We start from the raw sequence: 21,575 nt of genomic DNA, 5'->3' as shown, positions 1-21,575 counted from the left end.
ACAAAACGAAGATCATGGCCACTGGTCCCATCACCTCCTGGCAAATAGAAGGGGAAGAAATAGAGGCAGTGAGAGATTTTACTTTCTTGGGCTCCATGATCACTGCAGATGGTGACAGCAGCCACGAAATTAAAAGACGCCTGCTTCTTGGGAGGAAAGCGATGACAAACCTAGACAGCATCCTAAAAAGCAGAGACACCTTGCCAACAAAGGTCCATATAATTAAAGCTATGGTTTTCCCAGGAGTGATGTATGGAAGTGAGAGCTGGACCATAAAGAAGGCTGATCCCCGAAGAATTGATGCTTTTGAATTCTGGTGCTGGAGGAGACTCTTGAGAGTCCCATGGACTGCAAGAAGATCAAACCTCTCCATTCTGAAGGAAATTAGCCCTGAGTGCTCACTGGAAGGACAGATCCTGAAGCTGAGACTCCAATACTTTGGCCACCTCATGAGAAGAGAAGACTCCCTGGAAAAGACCCTGATGTTGGGAAAGATGGAGGGCACAAGGAGAAGGGGACGACAGAGGACGAGATGGTTAGACAGTGTTCTTGGTAGTAAGATCTGTTTGACAATGAAATGAACTTAGAAGGTGGTGGACTCTCCTTCCTTGGATGTTCTTGATACAGAGGTTGGATGGCCATCTGTCAGGGATGCTTCAGCTGAGATTCCTGCATTGCATGGGATTGGATGAGATGATCCTTGGGATCCCTTCGAACTCTACACTTAGTGCTCTCCAAACGTTTTGAACTACAGATCCCATTATGCCTGCCCACTGGCCATGTTAGTTGGAGCTGATGGTAGTTGCAGTCCAGAATAGCTGGAGGGCACCAGTTTGGGAAAGGCCGGATTAGGAAATCTAGGTGCTTACAGTAACTTGCATGGTGAAACTTGCCTTTTCAATCCAGTGGAGTTCTACCCGGTCAAACCTTTGATACTTTCAGCAACCAGGTGATTGTGCCTACTTCTGCTTGATATTTCTGAGCCTCTGAGGCCATGAAGAAGGTAAAGGTAAAGGTACCCCTGCCCGTACGGGCCAGTCTTGACAGACTCTGGGGTTGTGCGCCCATCTCACTTAAGAGGCCAGGGGCCAGCGCTGTCCGGAGACACTTCCGGGTCACGTGGCCAGCGTGACATCGCTGCTCTGGCGAGCCAGAGCCAGAGCCGCACACGGAAACGCCGTTTACCTTCCCGCTGGTAAGCGGTCCCTATTTATCTACTTGCACCCGGAGGTGCTTTCGAACTGCAGGCGCTGGGACTGAGCAGCGGGAGCGCACTCCGCCGCAGGGATTCGAACCGCCGACCTTTCGATCGGCAAGTCCTAGGCGCTGAGGCTTTAACCCACAGCGCCACCTGCGTCCCCTGGCCATGAAGAAACTTGGAGTCAATTTGTGCTTCTCTACATGACCGAAAAGCACCCTCTGTTGACGGAAGGCATTAAGCTGATGGCTGGCAGGCAACAGCGCTCAGGCAGCCCAGGAATGTTTCACTGGACGGGACAGACAGCATGGCATGATGCCGACCTCACGCTTCTGGAAGTCATCAAGAAGATCTCTGATAAGACCCTGAATTTCATACTCAGCCCACGGGGGAGACATTTGTTAAAACCTGTGACCCAGACTGAGTTGCTGTTTACTTTGGCTGCAACTGGGAGGAGTGCAAAGAGTGGGCAAGTCCCTACCTGCCTTGCCTCCCTTACCGCTGCATTGGAAGCTAGCGAGCTCCCCGTTTTCATTGGATATTTCAAATGCTTTAGCAACAAGTCATAATTAATGCCGAGCGAGTCGTGGCGCTGAGGCCAGATGTGCTGCCGCGATTTAATCCTCTGCAGCTGGAGGGGGGCTGTGAGGCTGCTCTCTGTGTTGCAGCCGAGGCCTTGTGGGCAACAGGGGCTGCAGGGGGACTCAGAATGTGTCTAATGCCTGGAGTCAAGACCTTCCTCCTCTGCCGCTCCTGCGCCATCACCTTGCCAGACTTCTGCTGGATGTTGGGAAGCTGCCATGCGCCCAAGTGCTGCGCCACAACCAGAGGTAAGGTGCAGGGGGAAAGCCGCAGTCGTTTCCCAGATGGCAAAGCTTGCAAGGTCAGGCGGGGGCTCGGAGCTTCTGCTGAAGGCTTGCCTTCACTTGTTGGACTGAAAGCTCCCTTCAATGGAGAATCGAGGGCCAGCATTTTGTACGTGCGGCTCAAACTCACGAGTGAAAGATGGCTGCAGGGCAACGGCGATGTAGGAATCTCCAGCTCTGCGGCTGTCTTGGCCATCAAACCTGGATGAATTCCATGGGTCTTTCTGGGCCTTATTTATCAAACTCTATTTACTCCTGCAGATGCGGGTGGCACTGTGCGTTAAACCACAGAGCCTAGGACTTGTTGATCAGAAGGTTGGCGGTTCGAATCCCCATGACGGGGTGAGCTCCCGTTGCTTGGTCCCTGCTCCTGCCAACCTAGCCGTACAAAAGCACGTCAAAGTGCAAGTAGATAAATAGGTACCACTCCGGTGGGAAGGTAAACGGCCTTTCCGTGCACTGCTCTGGTTTGCCAGAAGCGGCTTAGTCATGCTGGCCACATGACCCGGAAGCTGTACACCGGCTCCCTCGGCCAATAAAGTGAGATGAGCGCTGCAACCCCAGAGTCAGCCACGACTGGACCTAATGGTCAGGGGTCCCTTTACCTTTACTATTTACTCCTGCACTGCAAGGAGTTTGGACTAGATGACCCTAAGGGCCCCTTCCAACTCCACAATTTTATGATTTTAAGCCACTGATCATCAGGCCACCAATATAGGGTTGTTGTGTTTTTTCCCATCGGACTGTAAGGTTTGGGTGCTGAAAGTGCTGGTTCTGCCTGTATGCACATGTTGTGCTGGCTGGTTTTGCGATTAGGATGCCGATACGATTGTGTGTACATGTGACCTGTACTCAGCAGCACAGCTGAGCCTTAAAACTGCCCATTCATCCTGCCACACACACACACACACAGGAAAGTGTCCCAGTGTAACCAACACACACAAAGAAATATAGAAAGCGAAGTGAGAGCTTGCTGAAATGAGCATAAATACACAAATGGTCCATTTGCTAAGATATCAAGCAGCTTTACACACACACACACACACACACACACACACACACACACGCCAACACAGGAAAATTTGCCTAGATTAACTATTTACATTTGTATCAGTTGAAAATGTGCTTTCATGAAAGTGCAAATGTGTTACTTTCTGCTCTTTTGAGGGCTTGCCGATGTGCGACGGGCAAACCAGAAAGTACATGATGACTTTGTCTCCCTGAACATGTGTGAACCAGAAGCTCTCGCAAGGAATGCAATCCTACCATCTGGGCAGATGGATGAAACCAACCAACGAATGTATTTTACGTTTTCAGAATTTCGACTCTTGTCTTTGAAGCTGGTGTTGAATTAGGGATTTGTGACGCACTCCAAATATTTTTCCCCCCATCCTCAACATGTTCAGACTTTGTTCTGCTAAGCATTTATTGAGTAACTTATCCCAGCTGGAGAGAGAACCTTTCTCCCCCTACTACAGTTACAGAATAATTTTGTTTTCTCCACTCAAAGTTATGTCTGCAAGGGCTGTTTAAGAAACAGGCAGCTTGTCTATAGGCATATCTTCTTCCTGCATCAGGTGTGCTGACTTGAGAGCCTGCTTGTCTGTTGAACCTTAGAAGATAGTGATGGAAACCTAGCAAGCCATTTTTATTGCTCTTAAACCTAGCCAAACACCTGGCTTCGTAAGGAGGGAAGAAGCTCCAGAAAATAAGTTAACTGTTTAGTTCCCATGCATCAGCCAGAGTGGTGCATGCTCTAGTTATCTCCCGCTTGGACTACTGCTATGCGCTCTACGTGGGGCTACCTTTGAAGGTGACCCGGAAACTACAACTAATCCAGAATGCGGCAGCTAGACTGGTGACTGGGGGCGGCCGCCGAAACCACATAACACCAGTCTTGAAAGACCTACATTGGCTCCCAGTATGTTTCCGAGCACAATTCAAAGTGTTGGGTGTTGACCTTTAAAGCCTTAAACGGCCTCGGCCCAGTATACCTGAAGGAGCGTCTCCACCATCATTGTTCTGCCCGGACACTGAGGTCCAGCGCCGAGGGCCTTCTGGAGGTTCCCTCATTGTGAGAAGCAAAGCTACAGGGAACCAGGCAGAGGGCCTTCTTGGTAGTGGCGCCCGCCCTGTGGAACACCCTCCCATCAGATGTCACACAACTACCTGACTTTTAGAAGACATCTTAAGGCAGCCTTGTTCAGGGAAGTTTTTAATGTGTGACATTTTAGTGTATTTTTGGTCTCTGTGGAAGCCGCCCAGAGTGGCTGGGGAAACCCAGCCAGATGGGCGGGGTACAAATAATAAATTATTATTATTATTATTATTATTATTATTATTATTATTATTGCCTTTTCCTTGAGCTTTTCTATGACTGACAAACAAACTCTTGGATGTATGGTACACATTAAGCTGCTGGATAATGCCCAGAATTGGACACAAGAATTCTAGATCAGATGGACCAATGGGCTGGCCTGTTCAAGGCAGCATTTTCCATCTTTGAACACTTTTTGTGGCCTTGTATTTTCCAACTGTTTTAGGTGTGGCAGCTATTCTGCACTATGCCAAGCTCCCAGCGGGTGCCCATTTGTGACTGGCATCCGCCACCCCAGAAGTTTGGTGACCACTAGGCTACTCTGTCAATTCTTTGCCAGCAAGTTCCCTGTTCAGAATCCTCTCCGCACAACTTTTCTCCCATGGGGTGTTAAATGCATTCTGCTTATGGACATCCCCAACCATACCTGCAGAGGCTTGTTAAATGCATTCTGCATTTAAGTCCCCATAAGAGGAAATAGCCATGGAGAGGAAGATTTGGAGCCCAGAAACAGTGGGCGAAGCAAATTTCCCTTTCCCTTCCTGCTTCTCCAATCCCAATGGCTTTTCCAGTTCCAGGTGTGGTGTTGAGAAGCTTAGACACACCTCTGCAAATAGGACACTTCGTTTAGCCCTACATTTAGTGCTGCGCCTGCATTAGCTGATTATCAGAGAGGAACGTCGTGAGACCAAAAGAGACCATTTCAAGCTAGCTAGCTCAGTTGCTTAGAGCAGTGTTTCCCAACCTTGTGCCTCCAGCTGTTTTTGAACTACAACTCCCATCATCCCTGACTAGCAAGACCAGTGGCAAGGGATGATGGGAATTGTAGTCCAAAAACAGCTGGAGGCACAAGGTTGGGAAACACTGGCTTAGAGCATGGTGCTGATAACCCCAAGGTTGCAAATTCAAACTCCTTATGGAACAGCTGCATATTCCTGCATTGCATAGAGCTGGAGTAGATCAGGCTTCCTCAACCTCGGCCCTCCAGATGTTTTTGACCTACAACTCCCATGATCCCTAGCTAGCAGGACCGGTGGTCATGGATGATGGGAATTGTAGTCTCAAAGCATCTGGAGGGCCGAGGTTGAGGAAGCCTGGACTAAATGATCCCTCTGGTTCCAAGACCATTGATCCATCTGGGTTGGTATTGTCCACACTTACTGACAACAGCTCTCTAGGTTTTGGACATGCCCAACCATATCTGGAGAGGCTTGGGACAGGACCTGAGGCTTTCCATTCGTAGGATCCGTTTGCTGAATCTGGCCCCAAGTCTTTGAGTGGTAGTTGAAGTCCTACTGAGAGTAGAACCTATTGAAATGCATGGGCCTCACGCAGTCATCATGTTCATTAATTTCAGTGGATAAAACTTGGTTGAATGCCACCCTTTGCGATTATTTCAGCATAGGTACTTCCAGTTCCTTTGCAGCTACTTCTCTTTGCAATGCTACAGTAGGTGAGTCTGTGGAACGGGTCCAGAAGCTTCTTGATCAGATGCTTGAGGCACTCTGGCGTTTCAGTAGAATCATTTTGCTCTAGAAGGACGGATACTCTGAAATGAGAGCTAGATGTTCTAAAGTGCATCTGAGTCTAGGGACGGAATTCAGTAGAGAGATCAGAGTACAAACGCTTTTTCTACACTGTCCATGAAGGTGCTTGGTGGTAAGAGAGGAACATTTGTTCGGAGTTTTTTCCACATTTCGTGTAATCCTAATCTGGCAAAAGGGACACGGGTGGCGCTGTGGGTTAAACCACAGAGCCTAGGACTTGCCGATCAGAAGGTCAGCAGTTCGAATCCCCGCAACAGGGTGAGCTCCCGTTGCTTGGTCCCAGCTCCTGCCAACCTAGCAGTTGGAAAGCACGTCAAAGGGCAAGTAGATAAATAGGAAGGTAAACAGCGTTTCCGTGCGCTGCTCTGGTTCGCCAGAAGCGGCTTCGTCATGCTGGCCACATGACCCGGAAGCTGTACGCCGGCTCCCTCGGTCAATAAAGCGAGATAAGCGCCGCAACCCCAGAGTCGGACACGACTGGACCTAATGGTTAGGGGTCCCTTTACCTTTAATCTGGCAAAATGCTCCATCAGGTAATGTGAAAGGGAGCAAGCTCGTAAATAATAACAGCATGGATTGTAGCATTTACAGTGTCCACATGCATTATCTTAATACAACCCTTACCACAACCTCCTAAAGTTAGGTCGCTATTAATATCTTCATGCTGTAAGGGGCAGTGGGGTGGAGGGTGGGCTGAGATAGAATAGTTTGCCTGAGGCCACCTAGTGAGTTCAAAGCAGAGGCAACATTCTGTCAGGACTTCCTGGTTCGTAGTTAGCCTGTTATACCAGCTCTCTCTCATGCACTGAGGCTAGAGTACCAAAGAATTTCCTTTCCTTGGTTAAGACCTGTTTGCCTCTGGTTCATCTGACGACATATTAGGGGGACGCGGGTGGCGCTGTGGGTAAAAGCCTCAGCGCCTAGGGCTTGCCGATCGAAAGGTCGGCGGTTTGAATCCCCGCGGCGGGGTGCGCTCCCGCTGCTCGGTCCCAGCGCCTGCCAACCTAGCAGTTTGAAAGCACCTCCGGGTGCAAGTAGATAAATAGGGACCGCTTACTAGTGGGAAGGTAAACGGTGTTTCCGTGTGCGGCTCTGGCTCGCCAGAGCAGCGATGTCACGCTGGCCACGTGGCCCGGAAGTGTCTCCAGACAGCGCTGGCCCCCGGCCTCTTGAGTGAGATGGGCGCACAACCCCAGAGTCTGTCAAGACTGGCCCGTACGGGCAGGGGTACCTTTACCTTTACCTTTTACCAGCTCTCTCTCATGCACTGAGGCTAGAGTACCAAAGAATTTCCTTTCTTGGTTAAGACCTGTTTGCCTCTGGTTCATCTGACGACATATTCTAGTCATTGGAGACTTTTACCAGAGTGGAGGATCACAAACACCTTTGGTGCAATTGTTCCACAGAAGTAGCCAGTATGCTTCGTTACTTCCAAGTTACGGGAGGTGTTGGAGAAACAAGGCTTTGTCATTCTGTCTGATGTGTGTAAAGCATGGGTAAGCAAACTAAGGCCCAGGGGCCGGATCCGGCCCAATCGCCTTCTAAATCCAGCCTGCGGACCGTATTGGAGCCTCAGCTTCAGGATCTGTCCTTCCAGTGAGCACTCAGGGCTGATTTCCTTCAGAATGGATAGGTTTGATCTTCTTGCAGTCCATGGGACTCTCAAGAGTCTCCTCCAGCACCAGAATTCAAAAGCATCCATTCTTTGGCAATCAGCCTTCTTTATGGTCCAGCTCTCACTTCCATACATCACTACTGGAAAACCATAGCTTTTACTATATGGACCTTTGTTGGCAAGGTGATGTCTCTACTTTTTAAGATGCTGTCTAGTTTTGTCATTGCTTTCTTCTTCTTCTTCTTCTTCTTCTTCTTCTTCTTCTTATTATTATTATTATTATTATTATTATTACAGTGGTACCTCAGGTTACAGACACTTCAGGTTACAGACGCCACTAACCCAGAAATAGTACCTCAGGTTAAGAACTTTGCTTCAGGATGAGAACTGAAATCGCGTGGCGGTGGCGCGGCAGCAGTGGGAGGCCCCATTAGCTAAAGTGGTACCTCAGGTTAAGAACAGTTTCAGGTTAAGAACGGACCTCCAGAATGAATTAAGTTCTTAACCCAAGGTACTACTGTATTATTATTATCATTTATTTATTTATTTATTTATTTTATTTATTTATTTTATACCCCGGGTTGCTCCAGCTATTCTGCGTGGTTTCCAACATAACGAAAAACATAATGAAACATGAAACATTAAAAAACTTCCCTAGACAGGGCTGCCTTCAGATGTCTTCTAAAGGTTGTAACTTATCTCCTTGGCTCAGGGGGCGGGGGTCACATAACTCCATACCTTCCAACATTTCTCCAGGGAAAAATAGGGGGGACGCCCTAAGGAAAAGCAAGACATTCCAGGATCAATTCAGAAACCAAGATGGCTTCTCTAAATCCGAGACTGTCCCTGGAAAATAGGTCTGAGATTGTGGACCACCAAAGATAACCCTTGGCTTCTCCCATTGGCAGGGATCTTTGGTCAACGCTTGGAAGACACAGTCCAATACGAAAAGAAGTACGGGAAGCACGTGGCTCCACTTCTGGTGGAGCAATGCGTGGATTTTATCCGGGAGCATGGGCTCGCTGAGGAAGGACTCTTCCGCATGCCTGGGCAAGCCAATTTGGTGAAAGAGCTGCAGGACTCCTTTGACTGTGGGGAGAAGCCTCTGTTTGACAGGTGAACTGGCATTTTTTAAGGGAACACTAGAAGAGCTGCAAGGCCCCCACTTGTCTGGATTGGGAGATTACCTGCCGTCCCCGTCCCCTCCTCCCGAGGAAGGAGGATCGGCACCGTATTTAGTTTAGAAAATATCTGAGTTCAGCTGAACCTCCCAGGGCAGTGTACAGTGGTACCTCGGGTTACATACGCTTCAGGTTACATACACTTCAGGTTACAGATTCCGCTAACCCAGAAATATTACCTCAGGTTAAGAACTTTGCTTCAGGATGAGAACAGAAATTGTGCTTCGGCGGTGCGGCAGCAGCAGGAGGCCCCATTAGCTAAAGTGGCGCTTCAGGTTAAGAACAGTTTCACGTTGAGAACAGACCTCCAGAACGAATTAAGTACTTAACCCGGGGTACCACTGTACAATTACAAAAACAACACACACCATATTATAAACACTTAACAATTAACCAATAGAGAAGTAGCCATGTCTGTTTCTTATGCTAGATCACAGGTATGTATCACTGGTAACATAGACACCATCTCGGGGGGGCCCGAGGCACCCTCAAATTTCTTTACCGTGAGGGCCCAGCCAGCCAAACTAACATGTGGTGCTCTGCATTTGCCATTCAAATGGGGGGGTGCCACATCTAGTGATTATGTGGCGTGGGGCTTACCTGGCCCCCATGGGCGTAGCCAGGATTTATGTTAGGAGGGCAGACTTTATGCTAGTGGGGGGAAAAACCTCAGTTATTTAACTATTTTTATTGATCTACTTGATTTAGGGGGCAGTTGCCCCCTGCCCCCTCTTGGCTACACCCACGCTGCCCCCTATAGTTTATTCAAGTTGGCACCCCTGTTGGGGGGCCCAGATCCCCTCAAATATTTTATGGGGGGCAAAAGGACCTTGACCCCTGTGAGTTGGCTCCTATGATAGGAGGGAAGAACAATGGCTACTTTTGCTTCCGCAGTGGTTAGGAGGCTTAAACATTATCAGGTAAGTACAGTGGTACCTTGGGTTACATACGCTTCAGGTTACAGACACTCCAGGTTACAGACTCCGCTAACCGAGAAATAATACCTCGGGTTAAGAACTTTGCTTCAGGATGAGAACAGAAATCGTGCTCCGGTGGCGCGGCGGCAGCAGGAGGCCCCATTAGCTAAAGTGGTGCTTCAGGTTAAGAACAGTTTCAGGTTAAGAACAGGCCTCCGGAACAAATTAAGTTCTTAACCCGAGGTACCACTGTAGTAGCGAGGCTGGTCCATGGCAGGTAGCCTGCACATCAGCAAGAATGGTGTAACTCACAAAGCAACAGCAGCCGCTCAAAAAGCTGTTGTGCAACATGTGGGAGGGAGCAGGGTTATTGTAGGACAAAAAGACAGACTGTCAGGATGCTGTCATCGGCTCCCGGTTGGTTGCCCAGGAAAGCAGAAAGACAATGGAAAGTATCCTACATTCCTTTTTTATTTCCAACATTACAGAGAGGGGTTATAAAACCCAGCCTCTTGGATAATGCCGTTGTCCCAAGTGAATCTCCACTCCCACTGAGGCTCTTGGGCTTCCTGATCGGGAGGTCGGCGGTTCGAATCCCCACGACGGGGTGAGCTCCCGTTGCTCGGTCCCAGCTCCTGCCAACCTAGCAGTTCGAAAGCACACCAGTGCAAGTAGATAAATAGGTACCGCTGTGGCAGGAAGGTAAACAGCGTTTCTATGCGCTCTGGTTTCTGTCACAGTGTCCCGTTGCGCCAGAAGCGGTTTAGTCCTGCTGGCCACATGACCTGGAAAGCTGTCTGTGGACAAACGCCAGCTCCCTTGGTCTGAAAGTGAGATGAGCGTTGCAACCCCATAGTCGCCTTTGACTGGACTTAACCGTCCAGGGGTCCTTTACCTTTACCTATCTAGTAACCTCTATGGTTCCCCCTGCCCCCAAATTATATTTTATGAAGTTTCAACATTTTTGACATACACAGTCCAATAAACATTTAATTTTTTCGCCTCTCTTGTTTTTGTCGACTTCCCACCCTGTTTCCCATGGATTGGTTGATTCTCTTTTTTCTGCACCCTACCTTCTCCCTGTTAAATCATAACCACAAGACTATAATCTCATTCCTTCTGTTGCTCACAGCTAAAATCCTGCTCACGAGTTCATCATACTATAATATTTCTTTAAATAGTCCGAAAAAAAGGCATCCATTCTTCCACAAAACGCCCATCATTACATTCTCTTAAATCTTGCTGTTAATTTTTTGGGGGGTGGTAATTTCTTCCTCCTTCCATTTCTGCACATAAAGAATCCCAGCGGCTATTGTCACATACATAAACTACTTCATTTTTTTTATTATTTTTTAAAGTAACCTCTAGGTTAGATTACTGCAACTCATGATGCACGGGGTTGTCTCTGAAGACTGTGCAGAGTTCAGTGGCCAGATTGCTCACCAGGGCAAGATGGTTTGAGCATATAACACCAATCCTGTCCCAACTGCGCTGCCTGCTAATTAGTTTCCGGGCCCAGTTCAAAGTGCTGGTTTTGGCCTCTAAAGCCTTAAATGCTTCAAGAACACGATGCAGTAGGCCCCCAACTTATGCACATTTAACTTTTTTTTAAAAAAAAGGAAAAAAAGCTAAAAAGGGGGCAGGAAGTGAAAAAAGACTTTGGCAATCCCACCTGCCATCGCGCCCGATGTATTTTGACTATACATGATTTTGGCTTTAGTCGCAATCCCTGGAACGTACCCCCCACATAAGTTGAGTGTTTACTGTACCCCGCCCTGTGGAATGCCCTCCCACCAGGTGTCAAGGAAATAAACAACTATCTGATTTTTAGAAGACATCTGAAGGCAGCCCTGCTTAGGGAAGTTTTTAATGTTTTTTCTTGTATTGTGTTTTTAATATCCTGTTGCAAGCCGCCCAGAGTAGCTGGAGAGGCCCGTCCATATGGGAAGGATATAAGTAATTTATTATTATTATTATTATTATTATTATTATTATTATTATTAATCTGAAGTCCTTCTCCATGAGAGGTCAGGAGAGAGGCAACAGGAGAACGGGCCTTTTCTATGGTGGCTCCCTGTTTGTGAAACACTCTCCCCAAGGAGACTTGGCTGGCACCCTCATTATACATATTTACTTTGGCTTTCAACTATCTGTGGCCTTTGGGAAGTGAGTGGAATGTTTTTAATGGATTTCTCTTTCCTCTTTGCATCTATATGGGGTTTATTGTCTGTTTGGTTATAAGTCACTTTGCTCTGGACAAGAAAAAAATGACTGACCACTTAGATAGATAAATAAACATGTGTTTCAAGGTATCTTTTAGTTTTAGTTTTCTTTTAGGCGATTTCCGAAGCCTGCCCATCTTTGCCAAGCGCAACTGCAGAGTTTCTGACTCAGCTGCTTTGCATCTTGCTAAAACTTCCTTTTTTTTCTTCCTTTGTTGCAGCAACACCGATGTCCACACAGTAGCCTCTCTCCTGAAACTTTACCTCAGAGAGCTCCCAGAGCCTGTTATTCCTTTTGCCAGATATGAAGACTTCCTCTCCTGTGGGCAACTGCTTTCCAAAGACAAAGGAGAGGTCAGTAAACACATCGCAAACTCACAAACCTATGTGCGAAGATCAATCAAACTGGGGGTCTTTTTAGGGGGTGATGAATTCCAAAGCAATAATTTTATTCTTATTTAACTTCTTTACCTGCTCTTCACCATGAGGTCCTAGACATGTGACAGCAATATAAAAACACAGTACAGTGGTACCTCGGGTTACATACGCTTCAGGTTACACATTCCGCTAACCCAGAAATAGTGCTTCAGGTTAAGAACTTTGCTTCAGGATGAGAACAGAAATTGTGCTCCGACGGCGTGCCGGTAGCAGGAGGCCCCATTAGCTAAAGTGGGGCTTCAGGTTAAGAACAGTTTCAGGTTAAGTACGGACCTCCGGAACGAATTAAGTACTTAACCTGAGGTATCACTGTATTAAAATCAGCTAAAACGAATCTCCATCACAGGAATAGGTGCCGTAGGTGGGGAGGGAATGTGACAAGTTTAGGGACTGCCACAGAATATGCCCCTATACAGAGGAGCCCCTCTGCTGATATTCATTCCCAAGAGGGGGCGTAGGAAAAGAGGGGCTCTTTCAAATATGTAGGGTTTTTGAACCCTAATGTGAGCACCTCAAATTGGGCCCAGAAATGAATTGGCAGCAAGGTGCAGCTGTTTTAAAATGAGGGCGTTGTGAGATTACCCCTGCTGGTAATCTGGCTGCCGAGTTTCTTGAGTCGACCTCTTGGAGTCAACTTCAAGGGCTGCCCCACGTCAAGCGCATTGCAGTAATCCCGTCTGGAAGTTACTAGATCGTGGAATGTCCAAATGGGGCCATAACTGGTGAACCAGCCATAGCTGGAATGGCACTCTCCTAACCACTAAGGCCGCGAGTCTTCAAGTGGTAAGGCTGTATCCAGCATTATCAGCAGGTTAGGACCCTCTCGTTCCAGGAGAAGACAACTCTGTCCAGAACTACAGACTAACCAGCACTGTCCGTTAAGAGTTTGGGTGTAATCTTCAACACCTTCCTTTGCATGGAGGCGCAGATTGCAGCTATAACAAAGGCGGCATTTTTTCATCTCCGCCAAGCTAAGCAGTTGGCTCCTTACCTCTCTCACCCTGACCTAGCCACTGTGATCCATGCGACAGTCACCTCCAGACTGGATTATTGTAACCCGCTCTAAGTGGGGCTGCCCTTGAGACTGACCCAGAAACTCCAGCAGGTGCAGAATGCCGCGGCGAGACTCCTTACGGGGTCCTCGCTGCGGGATCACATTCACCCAGTGCTACACCAGCTGCACTGGCTCCCGGTGGAGTACAGGATCAGGTTTAAGGTGCTGGTTTTAACCTTTAAAGCCCTATACGGCCTAGGACCCTCGTACCTACGGGACCGCCTCTCCTGGTATGTCCCACAGAGGAACTTACGATCTTCAAACAAAAACATCTTGGAGGTCCCAGGCCACAGAGAGGTTAGGCTGGCCTCAACCAGAGTCAGGGCTTTTTCGGCTGTGGCTCCAATCTGGTGGAATGCTCTGCCACAAGAGACTAGGGCCCTGCGGGACTTGACATCTCCCCGCAGGGCCTGCAAGACAGAGCTGTTCCACCAAGCCTTTGGCCAGGGCACAGCCTGACTCCCTCCTTTGGCAATCTTCACAGAACTCTAGCCCAATGGCTGCCATCAATTTGATTTGAATTAATTTTATAATGAAATTTTAGAATGTTGTATTATTTTATTGTTGTTAGCCGCCCTGAGTCCGGCTTCGGCTGGGGAGGGCGGGATATAAATAACAAATTATTATTATTTATTATTATTATTAATTGATCTCTCCAGATCGCCATTGAATATGTGTGTTTGGTCCTAGTTATGGAGCTATTGAGCTTAGTGTTCATTCTGCTTTCGTCCCATCCCTCAGGGCACTCAGGAACTGGCAAGGCATGTGAGAAGTCTTCCGCAGGCCAACTACAATCTCCTCAAGTACATCTGCAAGTAAGTCATGTTTATGGGATGAGGGTGGAAGTATTGGCCCAAGCAATCTTTCCTTTGGTTTTGACAACAAAGATCAGACACTGAAGCACTGGGAGCACTATCACTAGAGGGGTTAAGAAAGTCACTGCTGCCCAACTAGTATTGGCATGGAACCTTCTTTTTCTGGCTGATGGAACTGATGGTCTAACAGAGAGATAATCACCAGCAAGAGCATAACTGCTTGAATGTCCCGTGCATGAGTTCTTTTGCACTCTTTCTGCTCTCCCAAATTATGGACAGGCTATGAAGGCTCAGGCCTACTCAGTTCCATAATTGTACTCTTTCATGGAGGCATCCCAATTTCTACATACAATGGCTTTGATGCCTAGAGATAATGACTTGCTAAAGCAACTCACTCTCCTCTGCTGGAGGTTGAGGACCACAGTGCAAGTGATAATGAACACTAGGGCCTCATCTAGGTCAGGATGAGTATCCAAGGAGAAGCAAATTTGGACTATGGATGCAGCCCTCAGTGGGTCCAGCATGCTGAGTTTGGGAAGATGTTGTCTCAGCAAAGGCTCGGAGTCAACTGAAGCTTTGGAAAGGCCATCAGAGCTTGCCCTTCCAATGGTTCCACCCCACTGGAAGACCAGTTTGCAGTATTAAAAGGAGCTGTAGCCTATTGTGGCAGTCGCATGCAACTGGGTGGTGGTAGAACAGGAAACGCTGCAGGGGAATCACCCTCAGATTCTTGAGATGATGGAAAAGGCACATCCTCAAGCTGTAGCAATGTAGAACGGAGAGATGAGCTAGAAAGAGTGTTAACACCTGTCTTGGCGTGACTTGCACTGTTCTCCTAAACGTTAATCGTAGCAGTGCCTTCATTCATTGGTTAACAGAACTGAAAGGTGGTAGTAACTAGTTTCTAAAAAACGGCAACAGTTGGTCAGAATAGCATCTGCGCTTTTTGCCTCATATCTCTAGTTCTATATGGGCTAAAGCAGGCTTCCTCAACCTCGGCCCTCCAGATGTTTTTGGCCTACAACTCCCATGATTCCTAGCTAGCAGGACCAGTGGTCAGGAATGGTGGGAATTGTAGTCTCAACACATCTAGAGGGCTGATGTTGAGGAAGCATTTTCTGCAAAGTAAAAGCATCAGGAGACTCATCTTGTATCTCCCACATATTCTAACTTGACCCTTAGTAAAAAGAGCCATGGCAGCGACACAAGTGGTAACTCCTCGCTCTGGTCTTCTTCCTCCACTGAGAAGTTGGTGGTGAATGTAACTTTCACTTCTCTCTTGGGTGGGGTCTTTTCAAGATTTCTCGATGAAGTTCAGTCTCACTCGAGCCATAACAAGATGAGTGTCCAGAATCTTGCCACTGTATTCGGACCAAATATCCTTCGACCGCAAGTAGAAGATCCGTTAGCTATAATGGAAGGTACGCACTTTATATTCCTAAGGTTCTGATGCATATTTCAGATGTGGACAATTTCAGCAGCTATAGAACCTGTGACTATTCAGTTGTTCAATGCATAAGAATTCTAGACAAAATACCAAGTCAGAGCAGACCCACTGAACTCAGTGGTCCAAGTGTATTGGTTTTAGTGAGTCTGCTCTGAGTATGGATATCATCACAAATGTTTGCAAAGCTGGCTGTCTCCACCTAACTCTCTTAACATCACCACACAGGTACTTCCCTGGTCCAACACTTAATGACTGCTCTGATCAGCGAGCATGGTCAGCTCTTCGGTGCCTCTTTGACGGAGGGCCCCGGCCAGCACCCACATGGCACTATAGACCATTTCTCCAAGGACAGCAGGGCGGACTGCGAGTTAGAAAGCCCCACGGTCAACCCTGTGAGCCAACTCTTCAAGGCAGCTAAGGAGCAGAACAGCAAAGCAGACTGCAGCCTTCCTGCAACGAGCCCAGGCAAGAGAAGGCAAACGTTGCCCGCCTGGAAATACTCCTTTCGGCAGCAGGGGTCCGGGTCGCTCAGTCACAAACCGGGAAGCTCTTTACTGGATAGCCCCGGTTTCCCTTCCGGTGGGAACTGGCTCATGAATGGACTGTATTCCCTTCAAGGCCACTGCAGGCCGTCCTCAGGAGGGCGGGCAGCAGGTTCGCTTCAGAGACTATCCACCTACGATAACGTCCCCACTTCCGGCCTCTCTGTCAGCACCCACAGTAGCACCAGTGCCACTTGGTCGAGCTCATCCTGCGAACTCTCTCTCGCCGTGGATTCCGTCAGCAGCTGCCCTGCCTGTCGGGCCAGCGACTCCTCGGCCTTGAGCTCTCTTCAGGTGGAGTGGGCCACGGCTAGTTCCTTCCCGCAAAGCGAAGCCTGCTTGGATAACAGCGGGGAGAGGTCAGGGGCGTCCTGCAGCGGCGATAGTGATCCAAACAATGGGGCGTCTGCTTCCAAAGACTCTGCCCACTGCTCTGGAGCCCTGCAGAGTCTTGTCGCCGAGCTGAAGGCAGAGTTGAGCAAACAAAGGATTGCGTATGACTCCAGTATCAAAAGGTAAGCGTTCCAGAAGGCAGGCAAATAAATGCCTGAGAGTCGAGACAAGAGGCTCTGAATGGCTCTTTCCTGGGTTGTTGTTGTTTTCAGCTGAAACTCACCGGAACTAAGTTCCGGCACCTCTCAAATGTGCGCCATTGCCATTATGCGAGAACAAAGGTGTTCATGGTGAGTTCAGGCACCTTTTTTTCCCTAGAAAAACAGCACTTTCTTTCCCTTCCATGTTGACTTCAGCTTACCCATTCAGTAATCTGAGAAATCAGAGAGGTTTACCAGGGCTTTTTTTCAGCCAGAACTCACTGGAACAGAGTTCCAGCACCTCTCAAGTGGGATCCATTGCCATTGTAAGATAATAAGGTGAGTTTCAGTACCTCTTTTTCTAGAAAAATAGCACTGGTTTAGGCCATTTAGAGGGATGCAGGTGGCGCTGTGGGTTAAACCACAGAGCCTAGGTCTTGCTGATCAGAAGGTCGGCGGTTCGAATCCCCGCTACAGAGTGAGCTCCCATTGCTCGGTCCCTGCTCCTGCCAACCTAGCAGTTCGAAAGCACCTCAAAGGGCAAGTAGATAAATAGGTACCGCTCTGGCAGGAAGGTAAACGCCGTTTCCGTGCGCTGCTCTGGTTTGCCAGAAGCGGCTTAGTCATGCTGGCCACATGACCCGGAAGCTGTACGCCGGCTCCCTCGGCCAATAAAGCGAGATGAGCGCCTCAACCCCAGAGTCGGCCACGACCGGACCTAATGGTCAGGGGTCCCTTTACCTTTTAGGCCATTTAGAGATAGTGTTTTAGGAAGACTATTTAACAAGAAATACCATGCTCATGCCAGGGATAAAGACAAAGGACAAGAGGGCAACTTCTGATTTTTGCCAAGATTTACTTGGATTTGGGGTTTCCCCTCCTGCCTTGGAGATGTTGCCTTTTTGGAAGGCTCTGATGTGCTTACAATTGCACACATACCCCCCCCCCCCAAAAAAAAAACCCAGGGGAAGCAGAGAGCTTAAGCTGCAATGTCCATGCTGATGTGGGGAGATGTTTGACATCAGCTTGCACTCAGGGTGCTTCATGATGAAGTAATTTCACTTCCTCTATATCATGTAGTTCATGGTTGCACAAAGAGAGATACAGAAAAAGTATTGGTGCCATGTAGATTTGCTTTAACATTTTGGAGATACATTTAATAAAAGGTTGAATGGTGTTTCTGCACAGGAATGGGTGTGGATACCCTGGGGGTCTTCCCAAAGGTATTCTGTTTTCCCACCACTTCAACAGGCAAATACTACATTTTTAGAGTTACAAAATAGGTAAGGTGAGCAACTGAAAAGTTTGCATACACAAACTGAGAGCTGGGCTTGCCGTACATCAAGGGCTGGATCTAGAGATATTTAAAAACGCTATAAAAAATACAGCTCCCAATGGAAATTTTCATTGACTTGGGATTGCTGCTCTGCAGCGCCATCTAGTGTCACATTTTTATAACGTATTTATAATGTCACATAAATTGACCTGTGTAGCTGAGTCCATAGTGATATGACATGCTTCCAATGGCACCATATGAGGGAGATAGATGAAGGCAGGATTTGGTGTCTGAATGGTGCAGACTTTTAAAAACTGTTGTCCCTGTCTGCTGTACTTGGGCTCTACTTCAGGCAAAAAAATGTCCTGCGCTAGTACACTACAAAACAAAGTTGGCTGGCTGTGTCACTATGGGGACATGACTTTCCGAGGCTTTCTATGGCAGGTCGTCACATCACAGATAAACATGTGGCAGCATTTGTTAACTTATTCGTGCTCTCTCTTGGCTTTAAGGATTGAAGAAGCAAACACGGAACTGAGGAAGAGGGTGGCAAGATTAGAAGAGGAGCTTGATCAAGAAAAGAAGAAATACACAATGCTGGCGATCAAGTTGCGGAACTCTGAGAGGGCTCGGAATGACGCAGACAAGAGAAACCACCTCCTGCAAGAAGAGATGGAAGATTTCTTCAAAACTCTGGGGGATTTGACTGCAGAAAGCCAGATGGCCAGCACCCCAAAATAAAGAGAAGCCACCAGCCAGACTGCTCCTGCCCTACTCCCCACTTCAAAAAGGCATGGATCAATTTTGCCCGTTTGCTTGCAGTGGTGTGGGAAAACTTTTGCTAAATTACTGGCTTACAAACATTATAGTACAGTGGTGCCTCGCAAGACGAAAAGAATCCGTTCCGTGAGTCTCTTCGTCTTGTGGTTTTTTCGTCTTGCGAAGCAAGCCCATTAGCGGCTTAGCGGATTAGCGCTATTAGCGGCTTAGGGGCTTAGCGGATCAGCTGATAAGCGGCTTAGCGGATCAGCTGTTCAGCGGCTTAGAAAAGGGGGGGAGGGGGAAAACCCGCAGGAACTCGCAAGACATTTTCGTCTTGCGAAGCAAGCCCATAGGAAATTCGTTTTGCGAAGCACCTCCAAAACGGAAAACCCTTTCGTCTAGCGGGTTTTCCGTCTTGTGAGGCATTCGTCTTGCGGGGCACCACTGTATTGAACTACCAGAGAAGTTGTTAACAGCTGAAGATAAATGATAGATTGGCAAGATAATAGATTGGCAAGGAAGTTGTTGAACCTCTTATCTGGAAAGCAAGGGGGATTGTTATCATTTCTGGCAGTTTCTTTTCGATGGCCCAGGGCAAGCGTGATACTGTGCATGGTTGCAAAGTGCTTGAACTCTGCTGAAGAAATGCACTGCCTTCTCCTACGTGGGAGCACAAAGTTCGGTTTGCAACGTTTAACTGATCTGCTAAATTAAAATGAACCTGCATAGTCAACATTTCTATCCTATGCATAACTGCTTGCTTGCATAATCAATACTGCCAGCTTACGGTGTCAACAGCAACTGATTATTATGAATTAAATCTGTATGCCGCCCTTCCTTTGAAGCTCCAGGGGCAGTTCACAGCATAAAAACACAAAATACCAACACAAAATGCACAATAAAAGCAAGGTCATATGCAAACCAAATCAATACCCCTCCCCCCCAAACCCCCCCACATTTTAAACAGTGTGACGCGGCAGCTAAAAAAGCCAATGCAATTCTGGGCTGCATCAATAGGAGTATAGCATCTAGATCAAGGGAAGTAATAGTGCCACTGTATTCTGCTCTGGTCAAACCTCACCTGGAGTACTGTGTCCAGTTCTGGGCACCACAGTTCAAGAAGGACACTGACAAACTGGAACGTGTCCAGAGGAGGGCAACCAAAATGGTCAAAGGCCTGGAAACGATGCCTTATGAGGAACGGCTAAGGGAGCTGGGCATGTTTAGCCTGAAGAAGAGGAGGTTAAGGGGTGATATGATAGCCATGTTCAAATATATAAAAGGATGTCACATAGAGGAGGGAGAAAGGTTGTTTTCTGCTGCTCCAGAGAAGCGGACACGGAGCAATGGATCCAAACTACAAGAAAGAAGATTCCACCTAAACATTACGAAGAACTTCCTGACAGTAAGTGCTGTTCGACAGTGGAATTTGCTGCCAAGGAGTGTGGTGGAGTCTCCTTCTTTGGAGGTCTTTAAGCAGAGGCTTGACAACCATATGTCAGGAGTGCTCTGATGGTGTTTCCTGCTTGGCAGGGGGTTGGACTCGATGGCCCTTGTGGTCTCTTCCAACTCTATGATTCTATGAAAAGCCATAGAATGTTAAACCAGCTAATGGCCTGGTTGAAAAGGAACGTTTTTGCCTGGTTGAAAAGGAACGTTTTTGCCTGGTACCTCAAGATGTACAATGAAGGCTCCAGGTGAGTCTCCCCAGGTGCATTCCTCAAGCAGGATGTGAGCAAGGAATCCCCCAGGACTCCGGCATCTCAGAGACTGCATTATTTTATGGAGCTCCATTCACCAGAAGGGACAACCCTGCTACTGGTTCACTTCCTTTCAATTCTCTTCAACCTCCAATGAAGTTTAGGATGTGCTCTATGATGCCCCTTCCAAACAAGCTACGTTTTAGGAGAACCTCTGTTGAAAAGTGTTTTGGAGTTTGACCCACAATACCCAGCTGCCTAAAAGCCACGCGAATCACCTCCTCTGATGTGGTTTCGATGTGGCTTATTATAATTTTTATAAGTAGCCCTACTTTCTGCCTCTACTAGTTCTGTTTGACATAGTGGGGAAGGGCTGTGGTTGTGTTCTCAGATTAGGTAGGGTAGGCAACAAAGAGAATGCTGGAGGCCCCGAAAAAACGTAAAGTGCCTTCAACCAAACGATGGAATTTGGGGGACCCAGTAGGCAAAACAGCATTTAAACAGTTCAGAAACATTCACAGGTTTTGCAAAAATGGCATCAAGTTCATTTCAGGGAAACCAGGCAGGTGAGACGCTGGATAATAGATATGCGCACAATAAATGAATAAGAAGAAATTGCTTTTCTGGGATCGGGGGAAAGAAAGATAAGAGTGACTGTAATCCACTGCCCAATTTCCAGACGTGGTTAAGCCTCTTTAGAATCTCACAAGCAAGAGAGAGCCCATGCACAGTGTTTAGTATCTGAGTGTAATCCTCAGTTAAGGTGTTGATTATTTTTTCCAGCTATAGAAAAGGGAAACATTCATTCAAGACACCACTCTGTCCATCATTCTGTACTGTGGGCTTCAGGTTAATGGCTTCAGAACTTGGGAATTTTCAAGAGTTGTCAAGCGAGCTCCCAAAAATTAACAAAGAGACCATTTGCATCATTTTTCAGACCAGCTCCAAGAACTATAACCAAACTAGATATGATGGCTGCTGTAGACTTTGGTTTCAAGATTTGGGGGCATCAGAATCTCTAATCTGGGCCCATAATGCCATCACTGGTTCAAACATCAAAGCTCACCCATTCCTCAAGGACCATAACAAGATGACACACTTTTACTCATTGCCAGGATGCCATGGTTCAAAATTAAAGTAAACAA

The 21,575-nt window shown here is 47.6% G+C and overlaps 1 protein-coding gene across 1 annotated transcript in view; it reads left to right on the top strand.

Annotated features, from left to right (window-relative positions):
• Nucleotides 1–19,463, top strand: part of ARHGAP22 (Rho GTPase activating protein 22) — a 36,079-nt gene extending 16,616 nt beyond the window's left edge. Inside the window, 6 exon segments of the mRNA XM_079975539.1 lie at nucleotides 8,452–8,659; nucleotides 12,085–12,217; nucleotides 14,097–14,170; nucleotides 15,470–15,591; nucleotides 15,843–16,674; nucleotides 18,481–19,463. Coding sequence (XP_079831665.1) covers nucleotides 8,452–8,659; nucleotides 12,085–12,217; nucleotides 14,097–14,170; nucleotides 15,470–15,591; nucleotides 15,843–16,674; nucleotides 18,481–18,709 — 1,598 coding nt within the window. The 3' untranslated portion in view covers nucleotides 18,710–19,463.
• The last annotated feature ends 2,112 nt before the right edge of the window (nucleotides 19,464–21,575 follow it).

Source organism: Podarcis cretensis (assembly GCF_951804945.1).
Source record: "Podarcis cretensis genome assembly, chromosome: 5".
Taxonomy (NCBI): Eukaryota; Metazoa; Chordata; class Lepidosauria; order Squamata; family Lacertidae; genus Podarcis; species Podarcis cretensis.
The sequence above is the reverse complement of the archived record's forward strand: the minus strand, read 5'-3'. Positions and strand labels throughout refer to the sequence as shown.